Below are 22715 nucleotides of genomic sequence, written 5' to 3'. Positions count from 1 at the left end.
TACAATCTGTCCAAACTGTAATACAAGGACCCCTCCCCTTCACACCCTCCAGAGACTCCATCCTAGAGGCCTTAGCATCCATCTCTCATGCATCCTGGAGTCTCTGGACCACCCACAATGACCGCTTTCCCTCCAAGGCCATTCTGTCTCCCTGTGAATCATCAAAGGAACCAATCACACCTGGACAGATGGATCCACAGGGGGTCTCTAGGCTGGTTGTAGATCTTGAAAAAACAATTCTTCCCGACAGCTTATCTTATAAAAGCCTTTTATTGAACACACTCTGGAGATAGTCAGACCAGGTGGGATGGGGGTGGGGACTCTGTTTTGATGGTTCAGATACTGGAAAACATTGGATTCTTCTGTCACCGAGGACCAGACTGTAGAGACCCGAAGGCTAATTGGAAGCAGAGCATAGAATCAGGACACAGCAGGCTAGAGACTGGGGGGTTGGGCCTTTCAGGAACCAAAGGATGTGGGTCTGCGATAGGCTTGGTTTTTCTGACTAGACTCCAGCAAAAGAGGAAACTTGGCTTGGGCCACCACCTGGAAGAGGCTGTTGCCACGGCCGGCTGCTGCACTTGGGAGGCAGTGAATTACTGCAGGCTCTTAGCTCTTGAAGCTCTTCCGGGAGGAGGAGGTGGTGGAGACGAATTTGACACTGGAGCCGCTGCCCCCACCAGTGCCAAAGCTCAGGCCTCGGCCGCTGCTCCCACTGAAGCTGGAGCCCCCCACACTGAGCCCACCTCCTAGGGCGACGCCCCCGCCGCTGCTACTGGAGTACAAGCTGCTGCTGCCACCGCCTCCACCTCCACCAAGACCACCGCCCAGACCTCCGCCGAGGCCACCGCCAAGGCCACCGCCGAGGCCGCCGCCGAGGCCGCCCCCGAGGCCGCCGCCAAGGCTGCCGCCGAAGCCACCGCCACCACCGTAGCCAGAGGAGACGGTGTTTGTGACAAAAGCTGTGGAGAAAGGAGGGAGAATTTGGTGAGACCAGTCTGCCGGATTAGACCCTATGCATCTCATGTATTTGATCCTGCTGGTGTCAGCACTGCACCTGGTCCCTTCTGCAGAGTAGCAGAAGAGGCCCAGAAGAGGTAAGTCACTTAGCGAAGGCCCCTAACAGAAAGCTGGGGAACACAGTGGGCAAGGGAGGGTGCCAAGTCCTTGGGGGATGCGGGTCAGGGCAAGGCAGGGGAACAGGGTCCAAGACGGGTACAGATACAGGGCCTACTCTTTAGGAGATAAGACATGAGCCCCGTTGCTCCCTGTCTCCATCTGTGTTCTTTCCCCTCCACCACCTGCTTCTCACTAAGTGTATTAAATAACCATTTCGGGGATGGGCGTGTCTGGTATCCAGAAACAGCAGGATTCTGAGTTGACACCAAATACCCGCTATTGCCATCATTGTTAATGGCTGGTCAGAGTTACTTACAGATGTTGACTGGTCCAACTCCTTCGCCACTCAGTCTGAAAGGGGAAAAATTGAAACAAGAGTTGAAAATTCCCTCAAAGACAGCATTAGTCTATATGGATAACCCCCATTGTCACGTTTAGAGCTTGTTCTCTGAGCAAGGAGGCCGCATGCCTGAGAAACTGCTTAAATCAGAGAAAGAGATGGCTCTCCGGAGGGAGGAGGCTGTCTTGACCTCAGAAGAGGTTATCAAAGGAAGATTGTAATTCACACTCTCCTCCACCCATTATATGGAAAATGTGAGGACGAGGCTTTAGAAAGTATGAATGTGTATGAAGCAGTTTTTGCCTTGTAGGAGCTTACATCCTGTGAGAGGACTTGCCCTGGACAGAAATACTTCTAAACAGAGAGTAGGCGGTGGGCCGTGTCAGAAGATTGAAGAAAACACAGTGGTATGAGAATCCAAAGGTAGGTGAGTTTAACTCAGCTGGAGTAATCATGAAAGGCTTCCTGAAGGAAGAAGCATTTGAAGAATGGGGAAGACATTTGTTGGGTTGCTTGGTTGTTTGAAGAGAGGCAGTGTCCAAGGATACTGGTGGTGGGAATTGGGTCAGAAAAGTGAATTGAGGTCACATCGTGTAGGTCAGCTGTGTGTCCTGGTGTCACATTGGATTGGATTAGATCATTCAATTAATGATGGATAATTACCACGCACAAGATGGTGACCACCTGTGTGTGTGTTTAACACCCTGCAGTGAAGAAGCAGCTTCACTTCACCAAATATGAAGCCATCGTGGGCTCTTGATGTCAGCCGTGTCACCCACCTGCACTCCTCGCCCTCCAGCAGCTTCCTGTAGGTGGCGATCTCCACGTCCAGGGCCAGCTTAGTGTTCATGAGCTCCTGGTACTCCCTCAGCAGCCGGGCCATGTCCTGCTTGGCCTTCTGCAGGGCCTCCTCCAGCTCGGCCAGCTTGTTCCTGGCGTCCTTGAGGGCCAGCTCCCCACGCTGCTCAGCATCGGCGATGGCGTTCTGCAGGTTGGCGCACTAGAGGGGAGGGAAGGAAGAGTGGGGACGCTTCAGAGGCTGAGCTGGGCCTGAAGTGCCTCTTTCTGAGATTCCAGAGAGAAGCCAGCACATTTGTCCCAGTCATTGTGGATGATGGAACATTGAAACGCTGCTACTTGCTCCAGCTCTGTGCGCGTATGTGCATGTATGCTTAGCAAACGGAAAACAAAACCAAACAGGTTTCCCTTTCAGAGCGCGGGCCCCTTCCCTGCTGCCTTCCCCTACCTGCTTCTTGACGTTGTCGATCTCGGCTCTCAGCCTCTGGATCATCCTGTTCATCTCGGAGATCTCATGCTTGGTGTTGCGGAGATCATCGCCATGCCGGCCCGCAGTCTGCTGCAGCTCTTCATACTGATGCCGCCGGGAAAGAGGAAATGGTCCATTTATATGAGGATGGAAACACTTTCCCAAGTTCACAGGTGGGAGCTACCAACAGGTGGCAACGGGGTATTTATCGGGGGCCTGGGGCTGGTCTTAGATAATTTCTTCTTTACTGCCTTTGCTTTTCTAGAGACACTGGTGTGAAATTCAGAGTCTCTTTAAGGTTCTTGAACTTCTGTGGCAGATGCATAGCTGTTCCCATAACTCCTCCCAGTAGGCCTCAGCAGGTCTCGGGATCCCCATCCTTAGCATTTGGTTGTGGCCTGGAATCCTAGACGTGTCCATCCCTCGGTCAGGACACATTCACACATTCACCACAGCACCCACCTTGGTCTGGTACCAGGACTCGGCTTCTGTGCGGCTGCGGTTGGCAATGTCCTCGTACTGGGCCTTGACCTCGGAGATGATGCTGTCCAGGTCCAGGCTGCGGTTGTTGTCCATGGACAGGACCACGGACGTGTCCGAGACATGTGTCTGCATCTGGGACAGTTCCTGCAGGGAGATTTGAAGTCAGTCATGTGGTTCGTGTTATTTAATATCAGGTCCATTCAAATCTTCTATTCATTTTGCTATGTTACCTTGAGAAAAAAACTTGTCAGTTAATAAATAATCCAAATCACTACTAAATTTTTTTTTTTTGGTTTAACAACTCTGAACATCAAAAAACCCCTACCATGTGACCTCTCAGATTTGAATTTTCTTGGGTCATGACTTATTTTAAAAGAATCTAGTTGTGTGGGCTGCCAAGCTGGCAGTGAACAGAGACGGGATGGTACTCCAGAAAGGGGAGGTGGCCAGGAAAGCTATACCTGGGCCTCTAATAACTCATTCTAAATCTCGCTCTGCAAGATGATTATTGAAGAGGTCTTCTGCTTTAAATTTGACTTAAAAAAAAAAAAAGAGACTGGCTTTATTAAGTAATGTGAATAGTACTAAAGCAGTAGGAAAGACAAAAATGTGCCCATAACTTAGGAACCACTGAAAGTCAATTAATCCTGGAGACCCTAATCCCTGGTGGAGTCCCAGTGACCATCTCTCTGGGTCCTGAATAGGGGGCATTTCTTACCGCCTCAAAGAACACCTTCAAGAAGTTGATCTCGTCCATCAATGCATCGACCTTGGCCTCTAGCTCCACCTTGTTCATATAGGCGGCATCCACATCCTAGAGAAACGGGGATTGTTGGTACTGCACCCCGTTTCCACCTTGACTTGAACAAACACCTTGAGTAAGCATAACCACAGGCCACAGGTTCTCTGCTACCTACATACCTTCTTTAGCATCACAAACTCATTCTCGGCGGTGGTACGCTTGTTGATTTCATCTTCATACCTGGTGGTGAAAAGAATGGGGAGTGCTTATCAGAGGATGCAGCCTGGGTCTGTACTGCGTAAAGTCAACTGTGAGCCTGCCCACCGAAAGGGGCTTCTCACATCACATAGGCAGAGAGGTAGGGACACCGGGAGCATGAGCCTTTGGGCAAGGTCCTTACCCATTAGGATGCTGTCTTCTCTGTCATTGCCTAGCAGATAACTATTCTATTATCGCTATAATTCAGCTGCTTCAAGAACATTCCTGTAGAAAAGCTATGCTGTTTCACCCCAACTCCACATTTAGTCAATTTCTCTAGTGCTTTTTTTTTTTTTCCAGCTTTCATAGCCTTTGAAAAAAAAACCAGAAAACTAGCAGCCCAGATGCTGGTTCATAAGGACTAAAGAAATCCTTTGAGCCATCAAGCTAGGTTACATCATCAGTTCCTGCTTTGGGGGGAATCCATCTAAAAGCCCGTGCTGAGTACTTGGAGTGTATTGGGGAAGAAAGTCCCCAAAAGCAAGGATTACACGACCACTTTTTTCACGAGGTGGTACCAAGGGTGCTAAGCTTGTTACTCTGGCTGGAGGCTAAATGTTTTGCAGAGGGACTGAGTTTGCAGCTAGAACTTTCTAAACATGGACTTGGATTTTTTTCCAGTACTTTGGGTGTCCATGGAAGGTATATGTTTTCAGCCCTTGGGAAAGGCATCAACAGTAGTCTGGTTATAAAGTGCACCTGCAGGACCCGCCCCTGTCTCCACGCCACTGCAACTCACTTGTTCTTGAAGTCCTCCACCAAATCCTGCATGTTCCTCAGCTCTGCATCCAGGCGGCCTCTCTCCCCAGTGATGCTGTCCAGCTGTCGCCTGAGGTTGTTGATGTACTGCTCGAACAAAGGCTCCAGGTTCTGCCTCACGGTCTTGGTGCCCTGCTCCTGCAGCAGGGTCCACTTGGTGTCCAGGACCTTGTTCTGCTGCTCCAGGAAACGCACCTGGAGGGGGCAGAGTTTGAAGATGGAGAAACTTGGATTTCATGTTTCAATGATCAGTTTCCCAGTTTTCCTCCCATCTCATGCTGTCCCCCCAAACCCTCCCATGGGCAGTGCTTGGACGTGGGCCCCAAAGGGCAGGTCCAGAGTGAGGCGTCCAAACTCACTCTTCTAGGGAAGACAGGAGACTTATCCATGGCACAGACAGCACTGGGCATGCTGGGCACAGAATGGCCCGGTGCAGGGGTGGTTGTGAAGGCACTTAGGCTGCTGCCCAGCAAACCCATCCACCTTTCTATGCAATCAGCTCCGTTACATGGAGCACAGAACACATCTCTCTGCCCAACAGTAAGCAAGGAGCCCTTGTGGGATAATCTCTGGAGGGGAAGAATTAAGAATCTCTCTTCCAAGCTGCCAGTCTAATTAAGAAAGCAGGCCACGGATCCAGGACACAGAAACAAAGAGAAAAATATGACTGCAAACTACGAAGGTAGTTGCACAGAATCAGGAAATCTCCCCTCTTTCCATTTTCTTTGCCACTTATTTCACACTCACAGTGGTTTTTCACAAAGAATCGTCTCACCTTGTCGATGAAGGAGGCAAACTTGTTGTTGAGAGTCTTGATCTGCTCCCGCTCCTCGGTCCTGACCCGCTGGATGGTGGGGTCGATTTGCAGGTTGAGGGGAGTCAGGAGACTCTGGTTGACGGTGACCTCTTGGATGCCTCCGGGGGGACAGACGGGGAAGCCAGGGCCACCAAAGCCGCCTCCAAAGCCAGCGCCACCACCGAGCCCAAAGCCACCACCAGCTCCACCGCCAAAACCAAATCCACTCCCGGCTCCACCGCCAAAGCCATAGCCGCCTCCAGCACCGGCACCAAATCGGTTCCTGAAGCCACCGCCGCTAGTGCTGATGGAGATTTTTCTGGAGCCCCCCACGTTGTAGAGGCTCCGGCTACCATAGCCACCCACGCCGCAAGCACCCCCAAGGCTGACCCTGCCAAAGCCGCCGCCGCCACCACCCCCGGACCGGGACACGGAGGTGAAACTGGTGCGGGAGACAGACGGGATGATGGCAGAGGCGGTGCTGAAGCCACGCTGCCCCCCGGTCCGGATGGACACGCTCGACTGGCGAGACATGATGGCTTGTTCCTGGTGGAGCAAGAGTAGCGGGCACTAGCGGTCGGGAGGTGCTGGAGAGAAAGAGCAGAGCAGGACAGGACGCAGAAGGCGGCTCTGTTACCCAGGAGCTGCAAGCCCCCTTTTATCCTCTAGACTTGGGTTGGGCAGGAGAGTTGTCGAGCTGTGCATGATTAAGTGGGCTGGGCATGCCTGGGGGCAGCTGTGAGCTCACCGGCACACCTGCACAGTGGTGTGGGGTGCAAAGCTTTCTTCCTGGCAGGCTCTGCTCGGGTAGGGATAAACTTGCCTCGCAGCCCTGATGTCTTGGCAGCAAATCGGCGATGCTGCCAGCGAACCTCTCTTCACCTTGGGAGCCCAGGGCTGTGAGTAGCCCAAAGAAGCGTGCCGGGAAGCAAGAGGGCATCTGGCCAATGTCCTGAAGGATCCTTCCAGGACCAGGGATGTTGTCAAGCATCCCAGCATGGTGTATACTGTCCACAAATGGGGGCGGGGAGGGGGTGCAGCGCAGAGCGAGTCACCCCCTGGCAGTGGTCTGCTTTGCTTTCTCCTCTAGTGAGAGGTTGCTGCAGGGATTTCAGCCCTCGGAAAGCCAGTTGTGGCCTGACGCCTCAGCTCTGTGCCAGAGGGGAAACCAGACTTCTGTCCTTTACTACAAAATTTCCTTTCTTGGAGGAGGCACAGTTATCCCAGAGCCCGCTGGGCAGATTCTCCTGCATGGTTCGAGCCAGAAAGACTCCCCGAGCCTCAAGCTCCAGAAACAGAGAATGTGGGAGATGCCCCCAGCCCCCAGTCTATCCCACTTTGTTCTCTGCAGCAGCCGACCCATCCCACCCCAGCACCTCCTAATTCAGCCTTTTTCTGCGTCATTGAACTTTTCCCTTGCTCTTTGGCTGGGGAAGGACCCTGTGCGGGCTTAGTAAACCCAGGTGCCCCATGCCATCAATCCCTCCCCCAAAGTCCTGAGACTTCTCCTGGCAGTCCCATCTCTCTTCACGGGGAGCTGCTCTGCCCACTCCCCAGCCCCCCAGGTGTGTTCCAGCAAGCCCTCGGTGATTCCACCAGGGAAGAAATGAGTCATCGTATCTGTTGATACAGGCTGAAGGCCGCCGCAAACACATACCTGCAGGAGCTTCTAATCTCATCAGGAACATGTCGAGAGCTGGCCGGCCTGTTATAACGGCGAACCACCCCATTCTAAGCAGCGGGAATTGCTGGGCTTTCTTTAAGTTCCAGCCTGAACCCTCCTTCAGGGCCAGAGCAATGGAAAAGGAATTCTAAAGCTATGGATTGTCCTGCCAGAGAGACTAGAAGGGGCAGGTTTGGGCAACGGGGCAGCTGGCCTAACAACCTGCCACAGTCGTTTTAGGAAGCGCCCTCGCCCCACATCCCAGGAAGATCCCTCTACAAAGGCTTGTCCGGGTGTGCTATGGTACCAGATGCAGATGGAGGGGAAAGGGTCTGGTTGGGTTTTACAAGTGCCTGTCTTAAGTCTTACCCCCTCTTTTTTGGCTGCAGGCCTGAGTGGGGCCACATCTCTGCCCCCCAGAACAGAAGCTGGGCTCTCAGGCAGTGCTTGGGCCATTAAGGGCCGTGAGCCGGGCCAGGGGGCACCTCTGGGCTGGAGCGGTGGTGGGGGGTGGGGGGAGGGGGTTTGAAGCCTCAGGGCTAAGGAGCTGTGTTCTGAAGAGTAAAGGAACGCGGACCCAGCCGTGGCTTAGGAACACCTAGTCAGGGGCTGCGGTTGGCCACAGGGCAGCCACGGCTGTGGGAACATGACTCGGAGCTGCTGCGCTCAGCTGAGAGGTGACTGCTCACCGGCGGCTGTGATGAGAAAGCCGTGGACAGGTAAATCCAGACAGACTGACAGGTCGATGGCCAGAGCTGGCCTTACAGGTCTTGGGCAATGAGGTCTGGTTGCCTTCTGTCCTAGAGAATTCCTGAGCTACTCAAAGATGAATTTTCCTGAGCTTGTCAATTCACATTTTCTTGCCTCTCAGGGAACAGATGTGAGTGTCTTGGGGGCCCTGAGACGTATGGGTAGACCCTCAGCCCCTGACAGAACAGATCTGGGGACTCCTAGCTCAAGTCCTCTCTCTCCACTGGAAGGTCACCATCAAGGTATGTCCCCCCATCCCCCGCCCCGCCCCCCCCACAGACATCCTGGGTCTAGTCTCCACTGCCCTTGGGAAGCCCCACCCTCCTAAAACACTGGGACCTTCTTTTCTCCCCATTCCTCCTCCTCCCAGGAGGGAGAAGGACTCAGTGGAACAGGAATAGCATTCTGGCCAGCCTGAGAATGGCTGGAGTGTGCCAAGCTCAGATTCAGATGCCAGGGACCCAAGGGGTGTGGGTGGCAAGTCACTGTGGCTGGGAGTGTTTGGGTGCCTCACTGGGGGAAAAGCATCTCTCTCTGTGGGAACTCTCCCCCAAGCAGGCAGGGCAGCCCCTCCCACGATGCCAGACCCGCACAGCTACAGGCAGTGGAGCTGCTCCCCTGGGGAGCCAGGCACCAGCACCACTGCAGTGTGGGAGAGTCCCACCCCAGCCTGGAATTTCACCGCGGCAGGAAGAGAGAGATTACACAGAGCTCGCCGAGCTTCCCTGCCAGGCGCTCTCACAGCGTTACCAGGGCTTGGCAGGACGTGTTAATTAGCTTCTCCAGGCATCGTTTTCCTCACCAGCAAGAGACGGGTGCAGGACTGAGGGAGATACAGCGGCTGGCCCTTCTGCTCTCTGTGTCAGAGGTGGATGGGGCGACTGCTCTGTCCTCCCTCGTGAGGTGTGAGGACGTAGAATACGGACAGCATTTGTCCACAAGGGTGCACCTCACAGACCAGTAGGATTGGCTCAGGTGACCGTGGAACAAGAATTAGGTAAATCCTGTGATCCCTGCCCAGGGCTCCCTCCTCGGAACCCCCACCGCTATCTGTGTGCTTTTCATAGAAGACGATGGAATGGACGTAGTTAATGGGAGATGGTTTTGCATGTGCCCTCTAGGTCTCTCCAGATGGTAGACTCCCCCAGGTTAGGGAGCACTTCTGGCTCACCTTGGCATCACTGCACACTCAGCCCAGCTGTGCCCGCCGGTGGTTCTCAGAAAACAGTTTTGAATTTCATTGACAGAATAAGGTCATCTGCCTTTGTGGGAGGCCCTCCCCAGCCCCATGCCAAGTCCCAGGGTCCTGTCCACCAGCTTCTGTCCCTGGCTTCCTGTCCAGGGAGCAGATCTCTTGTCCTCTTTAGCACCCTGTGAGGACAGAGTTCATGTCTCTTCATCCCTTGGACTTCCCTTCATTCCTCTCCCCCGACCCCCATACCCAGCAGCCACGTCCCCCTCCAGGAGAGAAAGAAAGCTGCAGTGTCCTCATCTTTGCAGACCTTCTATCCCGTGTGTGTTCAGCACAAAGAGTGGGGAGCACTAGTTGAGGCGTGAGTCACCGATGCATTGGACGATGGTTGGCGGCCTCATCTGGGCGCGCAGAGCCAGAGCCAGCAGAATGGGGAAGGGCGGACAGAGCCGAGAGCCAGCCCTCGCAACTCCTCACAAAGCCCTAGCCTCAGGGAGGAACTGAGGGAAGACGTCTCCTGCCTCCACCCAAAGCCAGCAGGAACTCTGTGTCCCAGCTTTGATCTCAGATTCTGGATTCTCAGAATTGCAGGGGCAGAGGGCAGTCGGGCCCCGCTGTGGACAGGGGAGCAGGACCCACCAGCCCTCCCTCGTGTGGCCCTGTCTGCCCGAGGCTGCCTCATGACAATGCGAGTGCCTCCCTACCTCTCTAGGACTCTCAGAGCCCACGTCTGAGGAGAGGTGTGGGTGTAAACGCACATGTCCACACGTAGAAGAGCCACTCTGTCTTGGCTTTGGAGCGGTTTTGGTGGGTTGCCTTTATTTGGGTCCTGGTGACAAGGGGCCCCTTGGAGTTGACTTTGCTTATGCACGGGCGTCACACAAATTGCGGGACCCAGCATAGGTACAAAAGCCCGTGGCCCCACCCTGGGCTGTGTCTTGGTCCTAATCCAGCCCTTGAATTGCTGGGACCCCAGACACAAAGCCCAGCCTTTCACTGCAGCTTGCCCCAGGGGTGGGAGGACACAGCAGGAAAGGGGTCTGGGCTCATTGGAGGAGGCCGCGGCAGCTGGAATTGTAATTCTGAGCGGGCTGGCGTTGGCAGGAAGGGTGGGGCCAGCATGCAGGGGGCTGTGGCGAGCAGCCTCGGCCCCCACCCCTCAGACGGAGCTGGCGATTGGCACTTGTGGGGTGAGAGCTGCAGAACAGAGCGCTCAGCCTCCCTCCGGCAGGTCCCTGCAAGCCTGGGGAATGTTCTTCCCTCATCGGAAGGGTGTTTTGCCAATGGCATAGCAAAGTCTTTGAAAATCCCCCTTGGTCGATTGAAACTATGGGCTGGAAATCAACAAGTACTTTAATTAGTCAGAGGGACTAAGAAAAGGATACACAGCAAAAAAGCTCTGCACTTTGCTTTCTCATGGAGGGTGCTTTTATTTTTCTTTTAATAAACATGTATATAGGACTTACCGTATACCAGACACTCTCCTGCAAACTCTGCATTTATGAATCTAAACTCGCAAATAAACAAAAAAGGGCTTTTACCATTTTCTTGGCCTTTGCTTTGGTCCTTACATGTGGGTGTGGGCATGCCTTGTACTCTGGGAATTTGCAGACTTTCTCTACAGTGGAGAAGGAGGGACATGATTCATTTATACCAGGCTTCTCTCCTTATGGGATCAGAGGCATGCCGGGAAGTTTTTACATCCTTATCCTCCCCCATGATTTTTTTTCTCCCTGTTCCTTTCTACCCCCAGCATCCTAGTGACTTCTCATGCAGGGATGAGAAGATGGAGTTAGAGACGGGAGCTGCCCTCCCAGAGTATGTGGTTGGTGTACTGCTTCCTCGTGGTGAGGAGGTAGGGCAAGGCCCAGGGGCCGAGCCTTGTTTCCATCTCCCAGGTGGTGAGGTCCAATCACTGGGGCGTGAGCCAGTCCAGATGGAGATGATACGATGGGGAAGAAAAGCGAGATGAGCGTGCAGAGGCTGGAAATGTTATCCCTCCCAGGGCTAGTTTCAGAAACACACCTGGAGTTTGGACAGTCCAGGAGGCATATGGACGCCTTCCCAGCCCAGCCACACCCTCTGCACGCGCTCTCAGCTCCTTCTCATCCCCCAGGCGCACGGACCGCTGGCCTCGCCCACTGTCCATAGGGACCACCAGGCACTGTCCAGAGCTCGTGGAACCAGGTTAGCTTTTCCCAGAGAGACAGGGAGTCAAAGGCGCCTGAGAAATGAAAGAGCACAGGAACACGTGTACCAATCATCTGATCGTTTCTTCATCCGGTGCGTGTGTTTTGAGCAATTGTGGGGTGCCATGCACTGGGCTGCAGTGGGGTACAGCCATGAACAGGACAGGTCCATGGGGGAGACGCAGGGTCTGAGGACAGGCCTGGGTCCTGCCAGGCCCAGGATGGTTAACCTACACCACGCGCGTGGTGACGGGGGTGGCCACGCCAGGGTGGGGTTAGGGAATCCTACCTGACTTCGTTTCAGGAAAACTCCGTTCCCACAAGTCATCCCAGGCAAGCCTTGGCCAGACTTGCCTTTGGGAATCTTCTGACTCTGTTTCCTACCCCCACCCTCCCCCTGCCCAGCCACGTCGAGGTGTGCGCCCGTGATCCGCTCCTAGAGGACGAAGCTGAGCTCAGAGAGGGGAGACCTAACCCCACATCCCTCAGCGAGCCGCGGTCAGGGCCCGTCCCACGTGCTGCCAGTGCCCTGCGCCGCCCCGCCTGCACCCCAGCCGGAGCCCACACGCGTCTCCCTTGAGGCTGCAGGTCTCGGTCCCCTTCGGAGAACCACTTCCCCAGGCCCGTGTGGGTGGAGGCCTGCGTGTGCTGGGGGAGCTGACCGGTGGCCGCTTGTGGGTGATGCAGCCCTGACCGCTTCTGACCTGACCCAGCCTTTCATGGGCGAGACCAGCCTCAGCTGAAGTCAGCACCAGGGCCCTTCCCCAGGGCCCTTGTCTGTGCCAGGCCTCCAGGTACCACAGGCTGTGGTGCTGACCACAGATGGGAAGAGGAGTGGTTGACGGAGACCTCTTTCTGCCCTGTCCCTCTGCCCATGCCCTGCTCCCGCGGAGTGAGAATTCACACCTCACTCCACGTGCCAGTGTTCCGAGCCCCGCCGTGCTCTCTGCTGGCTCTAGTCAAACCGTATCTTCTGAAACAGTTTCGAGGGCTCCTCATTCCATTCACCCGTCCCTGGGTTCCCATGGCTGTTCAGCCTCAACTCTGCTCCCCAGCCTGGGGGATCTATCCACACCTCCACCCCTGGGCTACCGGCTCCCCTGCTTTCATGCTAAGAGGGGCAGTTACGCTGAGTGCTGGCTCTGGCTCTGGCTCTGTCTCTCTCTGTCTGTCTGTCTCTCTCTCTCTGTCCTGACTTCCCACAAAACAAGAGGCAAAGACCCAGATGCTTTCTCAGACAGTCTCTTCCAAATGGGGGAGACGTGCCTGACGATTGCTAGGTGGGGTGCCCCTCTGAAACTCTGAACTTCCCATGATCCCCAAACAGCTCAATATATGGTTGGGTCAGCACCCAGGATGTGCTTTGTGGCATCAAAAAAGACAAGAACAACTGCCAGGCTTATAGAGCACTGACTGTGTGCCCGGCACGGTTCTGCATGTAGCAATTCATTTAATCCTCACCACCCCAGGAGATGGGCTTAATGTTCATTATCCCCATTTTACAGATGAGGATACTGAGGTTAAGAGAGGTTAAGTAACTGATAAGTGACAGAGCCTAGATAGGAATCTAGGCAAGTGTGGCTCCAAGAGCCCTTGTCTTCACCATGGTGGATACTCGGGCTGTTGGCCCATGACCCTGACTTGACCCTGAAGAGAAGGCCTTTAGCTGCGGATCTGGTCTCCAGCCAGCTTGTGAGGGCAGCAAACACAGAGGGCTTTAGATGCCACTCAGCAGTCTGTGTTCTCAGCGTCTCCCAGCAACCCTGAGGGAGAGGAAGTTCTAGCCTTGAGTGGAGATAGGGGGATGGATCCTTGGGGAGACCCCTCCCATCTCTGGGGTGAAGCAGCTGGGACCTTGGGGCAAGGTTCCAGTGAATTGGGGTCACCCTATACAACGTTCCTGGGGGTGAAGCTTGGCCCACTGCCATGTTTCTCACCTACTGCTCCTCCTCTGCTGACTTCCCTAGCACCAGACACTAAACAAAGGCTCAGGTGCCTCGGGGATAGTCTCCTCCAGAGGCCCAGACAGGACTGACAACCTCATGTGCGGTCTGGTGTCTTGGTTCAGTCTTCAGCTTTTCCTTCTATTTCTCATCTCTCCCAGCCCTGTGTCTCCCTATGGCCAAGACTCCCAGACAGGGTTCCCAGAACTCAGCTCTGAATGAGCAGAAGCCATGAAGAGGAGAGGATGGTCATCCCAGCCTGAGGTTCTTTGGGCATTTTTAATCCTTTGCGATAAGTCGAGCTCCCCCGTGGCCGTGCAGGGATTACACCCGCTCCTTACCTGGGGCTATCCCACTCAGAAAAGAAATGAACCCCATTTCATTCAGATAGGCGGCCTCATTTCTTTGGGTAACATTGGGCCTGATTTCTCCCAGCCCCTCTGAAAGGAATGACCGCTGGAGATTCGCTCTGTGTCTGACGTTGAGCTAAGACTTCAAGTACATCGTCTTATTTGCTACTCATGTTACTGACAGGCAATAAAGCATCACTATCCCCATTTTCTGAACCTCAGTCTTATCTAAGGTCACACAGCGAGTAAGTGTCACACCTGAGAGCTGACACCAGGTCTGCCTGGTTCTAGAGCCCATGTTCTTAACCAGCACACAAGCAGTGGTGCCCAGGCGACCCCCTGATCTCCATCAACAGCCCACACACTAAAGCCTTCTCAAATAAACAAAGCACCTAAATGAAAACTGTGCTCCCTGGCAAACCAGCTCTGAGACAGGCCCGCCGTACCATCGCCTCTCTCTAATTTGATTGCAGCTCAGCCCCTAAACTCCAAGCCCCAACTACGAGAAAATTCTGGAGGCACCATTAAGGCCATCAACACCACGATGCCCCAAGATGGAACCTCCCCACTGTCTGGATCTATAAGCCCGAGCATTCTCTGATCCGTCGCCTCCCCAGGCAAGGTATGTGCCCCAAGCCCGCACAAAAGCTGCTTTCACACCGCCCCTCCCCTGCCCCCACCATGCCCCACTTCCCTCCTCTGCAGCCCAGGAGTCCTAACCCGTTCCTGCGTCTGCCCCAAAGACTTGTCCCACCCATTGGCCTCCTCACCCTCCACGCCTCCCTGGGAGGGGCAGCCTCACCATTCAGAGCTGGGGAGGCACTCAGCGGCTCTCCAAGCTTCGCAGCCGGAATGTCATGACCCATCCAGCTTCTTGGACAGTCTCCAGCCGCCAGCTGACCTGGGCATCCCCAAGGGCTGAACCCCCTCACCCTGGCGCTAGCTATGGCCTCCTGCAGGTTGGCACGCTGCCCTCGGCAGAGAACAATAACACCTTATGGTCTGCAAGCCCTCAGACAGAACGTGGCTCCACTGTTCTGAGGATGGAAAATGATCTCACGATAACCCTGTGAACGGAGGTTAGCTGCAGTCCCTCGGGGAATCGGGGCCCTCTTTTACTCAAGAATGTAAAAGTAGCTTCTTACTGGCCTTATACTCACTTCCACATTCCTCTGGGTCCCCCTACCTCACCATCCCTCTTGCCGTCTATGGTGGGGAGAACAATGGTGCCCAAGGATGCCACGCCCTAATCCCCAGAACCTGCGAATATGGTATTCTATACGGAAAAGGGAACTTAGGGCTGCAGAAAGACTTAAGGTTGCTAATCAGCTAACCTTAAAATTGAGGCATTATCCTAGATTATCTGGGTGGGTCCAATGTAATCCCAAAGGTCCTCAAATGTGGAGGAGGGAGGCAGGAGAGGGAGGAGGTCAGAGTGATGTCAACGGAGAACTTGACGACCGTTGCCAACCACTCCTTCTGAAGAAGGGAGGAGAGGGGCTGTAAGCCGAGGAGTGTGGGCGGCCTCTGGGAGGTGGAAGAGGCAAGGAAACGATTCTCCTCTGGAATGTCCAGAAGACATGTAGCCCTGCCAATACCCTGATTTTAACCCAGTGATACTTATTTCAGACCCTGATCTCTAGAGCTATGAGATAATAAATCTGTGGTTTTGGTAACTCGTTACAGTGGTAATAGGGAATAGATACACCATCACTATCCAGACTCTGCTTTGACCAAGGTCATCTACCCTATGTCCTCCACATCCATGTCACCCTCCCTCAACTTCAAGATGCCTTCCCTGCCTCCTCCACCCAGCCCGGCCTGCCCCTCCCCCGTCCCGAATTCTGCTCCTCACAGCTCCCCTCCAAACTCTGCCCACGGCCCAGGCTCACGTGTGACCTCGTTTACTCGTCCGTCCCACAGGTTGTACCACCAGGCCCTGGACTAGATCTATGGGACAGCAGCGAACAGGCTACACGCACCATCTACTGGGGGTCCTCTGCTGGCTGCCCCTTTTTCTGCTCCAGGGTCTGTATGCATTTCGTCCACTGCTCTCAGCCTGGAGTTCAGTATGGGTTAGGTCCCTAAGCCCACGTTCCTCAATGCTGACCTTGCCTCCGACCTCCCCTCATCCCCTGGCCCAGGGCTCAGCAGGGGCGGTGCCTGGTGTGGACTGACAGGCGCGGGAGCTCACCTGCTGGCTGAGGGCAGGGAGAACTCGGGCTGGAGCAGGCCCAGCCTTTGCTTCCTACTTGATGAGAGCGGGCCTTCAGGCCATGCCTGCTCCACCCTGGAATCTCACCTCTTGGAGTGGGCACAGGTGGGTGAAGATCACCCCACCTTGCCAGGCTCCGTCCTGTCTTTTTGAGAGGACTGGTCTCTCGGCAGCTCAGGAGCTCACTTCCTAGCCAGTTAACGTCACCCGTGGCTGCCTTTGTCCTCCTTGGGCTCTCCCCTGATCACCTGTCGGCTCCTGATCTTCACGCTGGGGAGGCGAAGAAAGGCGAGATGGCAGCTCTTAGGGAAGAGTCTCTGCCAGCTGGTAAAAAATGTGTCTGCCCTAGAAGATGACACTGTGATCACTGTCTCCCTGAGGACACTGGCCTGGTGGACAGATGCTGACATTTCCCGGTGGTCCAGCTCCTTGACAGGGAGGCTGTGGACACGAGCCCCACCCCTTTCCCAGACAGTCCCCAGAGGGCTCTCCTCAAATGGCATGGGCTCCGTCCATCTGTCCAAAATCCCACAGCCTTCCTGGTTGGCGAGGACAGAGTGCCTTTGTATTAGAATTAGTACAGAGGTATAGTCCTGGAGGAGAGCAAGGGCGTGCCCAATAGATCTATCTCATAACAACCTCAGCTGAAAGCACAAGCTAAAATAGCTCTGAGCTGCTCAGGAGTTGTGCCCTCCCCTTGACCTACACCCTCGTGAGGATTCCCACAGCTTGAGTCCCCTGCCACGTCCCTGCAGATAACCGAGCAGCTGGTCCTCCATGGCTGGGGCAGCCCTGACGGCAGTGGAAGGAGGAGAGTAGGTGTTGTCTTGGGTTTGCTCCCCGAGGAAGCAACGCACCATTATACCAACACCCAAATATCGGGTTCATGCTACCAGATTGGGCCCCGCCTGGTGACTCAGCTGGGCAGGCACCCCTGAAGGCCTCCAGCACCATCAATTACCTGCCTCGCTCTGGTACCCAATTTCAGCTGGGCCTCAGGCTGCAAGGCAGGCTGGGCGGCAGCCTGGCCATGTTCTTCAAGCTGACACGCTGAGATCCAGGCTGTGGTTGTGTTCCGTGCACAGGAATCCTGACGTGTCTGACGCAGGGTCTGCATCCAAAAATCTCCTGAGGGCTGAGGGAGGGAGCCACTTCTATCAGGTTTCAGAGTCTCTCCCTGTTCTCCTCCATCTTCTCCCAGCAACCGGGATTGGCCTTCAACCAGCCTGTCAAGCATCTCCCCTCAGGCACCAAGGAACAATGGCCAAGGAGCCACCGGGCCCACCCCATCCTCAGCCTGCCTCTGAGAACCTTGGTTATCTCCCTCCCACCTTCCCTGTTGGAGGATCACACTGAACTTGCCGGGAAGGCCCAGAGAGGGTGCCCTTTCCCAGCTCCACTGGAGGTCAGTGAAGGGACTGTCCGCTCCCCAGACCCACCAGCCCATTTCACACAGGTCTCATTAGAAGAGGGTTCTTTCTCCCCCTGAGTGGAAATCAGCCTCCCTGCAACATCTTGTGCTGCGGTATGGAGCTCTGCAGAAGAAGATCAATTCCTCTCTCCCTTTGGTGACTTTATTTTTATATTGGGGGACATTTCTCGGTCACCGTCTCTCTCTGACGCAGAGGGCACTGGCTCCCAGGGAGAGTAATCCGGTCACCTCCCAAGCTGTGTGCACTGTGGCAGCCTGGCTGACCCTGCGCGTCTCCCTGCCCCGGGAGCTGGCTGCAGGCCCTGTAGCCACCCCAGCCCCCAGCTGGGATTTCTGGCCCCTCCAGCCTGTGCCTGTTTGCTCCTCTCTAATATGGGTACAGCTCCGCGCGCGTTTCCCAGACCACAGTCATCCAAGTGCCACTGTCAGGATTTTGCCCATGTCTCCAAACCGCTTGCACTGTTATTTTCTTTAATATTCTTTCTTTAAACTGGCTTGCCTCATATACTTATTTTATACGGTAACGTTGTAAACTACCGACTGACATCTTTTCTAATACGCATCAAAATAACGCCAGAACTACAAAACGGCCTGAAATGATTTTGTGTGCCAGCAGTGCTAGCTGTTCCCTGTCTCACTTTGGAACAGGAATAGACCCGGCCCTCCATTTCCTGGTTCCTTGCATCCATTCTCCAGCCATAGAGCCAGGCCTTGCTCTCTGCTCTTGGGCCTCAACTCTCGCCAAGCCAGGAGCCCCGTCGGGGGCACTTAGGGGAGATGGGGGCCGGGGCGATAACCTGGGCTGCTTTGCATTCTCAGAACGTCCAGCTGTGAACCTGGGCCAACAGGTACACCTGACCCAGCGTCAGGGAGGTGGGGAGTCCATTTCTGTAATTATACCGCTGGGTGTCTGGAAACCACAAATGAGCACTTAGAAAGCCAAATTAGAGTCCTTAGAGGGTGAGAGGGTGAGCGTCGTGAGCTTCTGACCAGGCAGTCACAACAACCAGGGCTGTGGGCGGTTCGGCCCAGGTGTGTTTCAGAGACGAGGGAGGTAGCTGAGGCTCCCGAGCCCATCCCCACCTGAGACAGGTAGCACCTACCTAGAGACGCTGAGAGGCACTCTCCCTGGCCTCAGGGGAAAAGTCCTACAAAGCTGCTCCCCTCGAGGCATCTGCCATCTCCCCAGGGCACCAGGTTCACGACCATGACCACGCTGGCCGCTCCCTGAGGGTGGCCCTGATCGCATGGGCATCAGGAGCCTTGTGTGGCCTTGACCACGTCTGGTGGTCCTGCCCAGTTCGTGGTGGTCGCTGCAGCCTCACCCTTTGCCCTCCCTGACCCATATCGTTGGCCTCACACAGAGCCCCCAGCTGCTCTGGAATACTTCTCCCAATACCAGGGTTTCAGACCTGCCTCCTAAAGACATAGCCAGGCCCTGGAGCAGACACAAGACGGGGACAGTGAATTTCCCATCCCCCTCTCCAGCACACTGTACACCATCAGGGTAGGAGAGTGTGGGGCCACTTCTGGTTGGTGACCCTAAGCACATTTCATAGTCTCTCCAGCCCTAAGTTTCTTTCTTTATATAAAACGGGGATGCTGATGGAATTGTTGATGAAGACGGAATAAAGAAACATCCTTAAAGAAGCCAGCCCATCGTCTGGAGCACAGGAAGCCCTCAATAGACACTAGCTGTCATTATTATTCCTACCTTCAAATGTTCCTTCTGTACTTACTTCCCATCTCCTTGATGGGCAGCACCGCCCACCCCCACCCCCGGCCTGCTTCATCCTCCTGGACTTCAACACGCAGAGCTTGACCTAGGTGCCTAGGTCTGCTCCAGCGGGTGTCCCAAGTGTGAGTCCTATGTCCAGGAGCTCCTTACGCTTGGGCACAAAGGGCGCCTGCCCCGGACCCCGCTTTAGTGAGCCCTGCTGTGGCCCCTCCCATCTGCTCTCTGCCCACAGAGCAAGGAGTCTGTGGGGCCACAGGGACAAGTTCATCGGAAGCCACGCTCTCCTGCTAGACCAGCTTAAATAACTAGGACCTCGGAATTCCCTGCCCCGGGCCCCCAGCCCCACATCCAGACCTGTGCACGGCTCCCCCCAGGTCCATGCTTAGAACACAGACTGCCTTGCTGGTGTGCACTCCTCACCTGCTTGTGGGTTGTAGCTGGAGCTTGGGGGGGTAGATTGGGGTTTACATGGGGTCCTTGCAGTGAGGACAGAGCCAGGGGTAGGAAGAGAAAGGAGCGGACGGCAGGCAGGGGCGCGGCGTGCTCTCTGTTGCCACATTTCGACCTAGAAGGCTGAGGAGTCCAAGAATACTCCATCTGAGCCTGGCCTGCCCATCTGTTGGGGACCCAAAGCCTGGACATCTCAGCGGGAACAAGATGATCTCCACCAGCTCCTGGGCAATCAGCCTGGAGACATTTTGGAAGTCAAGTCTTTGGCTCAGTGTGTGGAGGGGATGGGGGCTCCCTGGGGGCCAGGGGGTGCCTGGGGCTCTCAAGAGGTCTCCAGATGGCAGATCTTGCTGACTGTTCTCAGCTTGATCCTGCAAGGTCCCTGGACCAAGGGTTGGGATGCAGAGGGAAGCTGCTGGGGTCTCCCCCAACGACAGCAGGTGCAAAGCTGAGGTGTCCAAATACCTAGGCCCTCTTCCAGAGACCAACATGAGCTCACTATTTTATCAGACGTTTTCACCGTTTTTTCTTAGGCATTTTACAATATTCTTTCTATTTTCCATACCCTCTTCTGAGGATGCCTTTTTGAGAATCCTGGACCCAAGCATCCTTATACAAAGTGAAAGATTTTAGGTTTGTTTTCATCGATGATTATCCTACACCCAAACATCTGGAAATAAGTAGCTAAGTGGAATAATAATAGAAATGTGTGAGTTTGGACACGAATTCATTAACTATGTATATCCTTATCTATATCAGGCCACATGGATCCGATTTTCCCACCTGCTAGCTGTGTGACCTGGGGCAAGTTACTTAACCTCTCTAAGCCTTAGGTTCCTCATCTACTAGCTCTCTGGCTAAATTCTACGAAGACTTCCACCCCTGAAACTCTGGTACCTACCCTCTTTGTTCTTCCTTGCTTATTCTGCAGTCATACCAGGGCTCTCATCTCCTTCTCAAAGTGTCCTTCCTCCTCCTGCCCCTCTACTTTTGCCTTCACTATTCCTGAAGCCTAGGATTCCCTTATTCCACCTCTCTATGCACTGAGAAAGGCATTTTTCACGGCTAGCTCAAATGCCACTTCATCCAGGGAGCCACCACCGCCACTCCTCCTGTGAGGAGACCCACTTTGGAAGCTGGAAGGGAACCATTCCCTCAGCCCAACCTCTGATTTAACAGACAAGGACATTGAGGGCAAAACGAGGCAGTGAGCTAGAGACAGAGCCAAATGTCCTTTTACCTCTCCACCTCTGGGGCCCACAGTCCGCAGGGCCACCATTATAACTTGCACTTGTTATTGTTTCTACAGGTCTCTGTGCCACCCTTAGATCACAAGGCCTCTGAGAGCCAGAATCATGCTGTGTTCGTTCTATTCCTGACCACCATCCCCACCCTGCACCAGCATTATGTATATGTATATATATGTGTATATACATGACTAAGGAGGCTGACAAGTCCCAAGATCTGCAGTTGCCAAGCTGGAGATCCAGTAAAACCAGTGGTATAGTACCAGTCTCTGTTTGAAGGTCTCAGAACTAGGAAAACTAACGATGTAAATTCCAGTCCTAGGGAGAAGACCAATGTCCCAGCTCACATAGTCAAGTTGGCAAATTTTCTTCTTACTCAGCATTTGTCTTCTATTTGGGTCTTCAGCTGATTGGATGAGGCCCACCCACAATGGGAGGAGCGATCTGCTTTACTCAGCCTACCAAGAATTCAACTGTAAATCTCATCTAGAAACACCCTCACAGACACACCTGGAATAATGCTTGACCAAATGCCTGGGCACTTTATGGCCCAGTCAAGGTGACACATAAAAATAACCAATAAATGTCTATTTAGTTTAACAGAGGAAAATCCCATTTTGATCCCTGCCCAAAACTCATTATGTCCCATTTAAAAGCTCCCTTTGTTCGGATCTCTGATTGGTGTTGTGCTGGACCAAGTTCTGCTGGCTGACAGCAGCCAATTGATAAATTTTCAAGAATTTCGTGAGCTGGTTTTTAAACATGGCCCTAATTCACATTAAATTATATAAACTTACAATTAAATAAATTAAATCAAAAGCAGAGGGAAGAAATGCTTAAAACGTATAACTTCCTAACTATTTTACTCTTCTCTAAGCTCTTGAGGTTATTTACATCTATGGAATCTTTGGGTGGAAATACTGTACAATGATGGGCTGTTGCACATTTCTGCAACTCTGAGATCAGTGACATCATGTTTGTAGCTTGAAACCATCGTGGTGGGAGGACTTACACCAAAAGAATTACCAGACACTGTGATTACTGTTTTTCTTTTTTTTTTCTCTCTCTTTTTGTGTTTTTTTAATTGAGATATAAGTGACATATAACATTATTTGGTTTTAGGTATTCAACAAAATGAGTATATACATATACACATACATGTGTATACACATATATACATACATGTATATAATTTATAGTTTTGTTGATTGTCTAGAACTACACTGTCTACCGCAGTGGCCACTGGCCCCATGTGGCTACTGAGCACCTGAAATTCGGGTGGTCCAAACTTAGATACGTTGTAACAGTAAAATACACATTGGATTTTGAAGACTTAGTATGAAAAAAGAATGTAAAATATTTCATTAATTATTCTTATATTGGTTACACATTGAAATGATAATATTTTGTATATATTGGGTTAAGTAAATACATTATTAGAGTGAATTCCAGCTATGTTTTTTTTTTTTTAGTGTGGCTACTAGAAAATTTTAAATTATATGTCTGGCTTGCATTACACTTCTATTGGACAGCTCTAGTCCAGATTTAAGTGATGGTGAAAATGTCATGCAGATTAAATTTAAAAGTGTGTCATGTCTGTAGCCATTACATTGTGGACAGAAAAAAAAAAAAGAAAAAAAAACTATTACCTGGCTCAGCCAGAAAGTCACTCACATGACTGGGGAACGAGGGAAGTGCCAGCAACCATCTTCATTGTTTCACTTTCATCTCAATTGTTAGCATGAAAATAGGAACGAATTAAAGTTCCTGTCGGAGCTATGC

The 22715-nt window shown here is 53.3% G+C and overlaps 1 protein-coding gene and 1 long non-coding RNA gene across 5 annotated transcripts; one reads left to right on the top strand and one right to left on the bottom strand.

Moving 5' to 3' along the window:
• Positions 1-251: 251 nt before the first annotated feature.
• On the bottom strand, positions 252-6415 carry KRT5 (keratin 5). Its single transcript, XM_057700855.1, has 9 exons — positions 5744-6415; positions 4949-5163; positions 4131-4191; positions 3928-4023; positions 3189-3353; positions 2706-2831; positions 2239-2459; positions 1436-1470; positions 252-962 (listed from the first exon to the last, which is right to left on the bottom strand). Exons 1-9 carry the CDS (start codon positions 6296-6298, stop codon positions 610-612), a joined length of 1827 nt encoding a protein of 608 aa, XP_057556838.1. The 5' UTR covers positions 6299-6415; the 3' UTR covers positions 252-609.
• Positions 6416-7942: 1527 nt separating this feature from the next.
• LOC130832525 (uncharacterized) lies at positions 7943-19146 on the top strand. Of its 4 annotated transcripts, XR_009048316.1 has the most exons (4): positions 7943-8146; positions 8299-8419; positions 14325-14473; positions 15775-19146. It is a non-coding gene; the product is annotated as an uncharacterized LOC130832525 (long non-coding RNA). The 4 variants fall into 4 exon arrangements; XR_009048313.1 differs by lacking the exons at positions 14325-14473; positions 15775-19146 and adding an exon at positions 9678-10914; XR_009048315.1 differs by lacking the exons at positions 14325-14473; positions 15775-19146 and adding an exon at positions 9626-10914.
• The last annotated feature ends 3569 nt before the right edge of the window (positions 19147-22715 follow it).

Source organism: Hippopotamus amphibius, chromosome 12, assembly GCF_030028045.1.
Source record: "Hippopotamus amphibius kiboko isolate mHipAmp2 chromosome 12, mHipAmp2.hap2, whole genome shotgun sequence".
In the NCBI taxonomy this organism is placed as follows: Eukaryota; Metazoa; Chordata; class Mammalia; order Artiodactyla; family Hippopotamidae; genus Hippopotamus; species Hippopotamus amphibius.
Note: the sequence above shows the minus strand (reverse complement) of the source record. Positions and strands in the feature narration are given on the sequence as shown.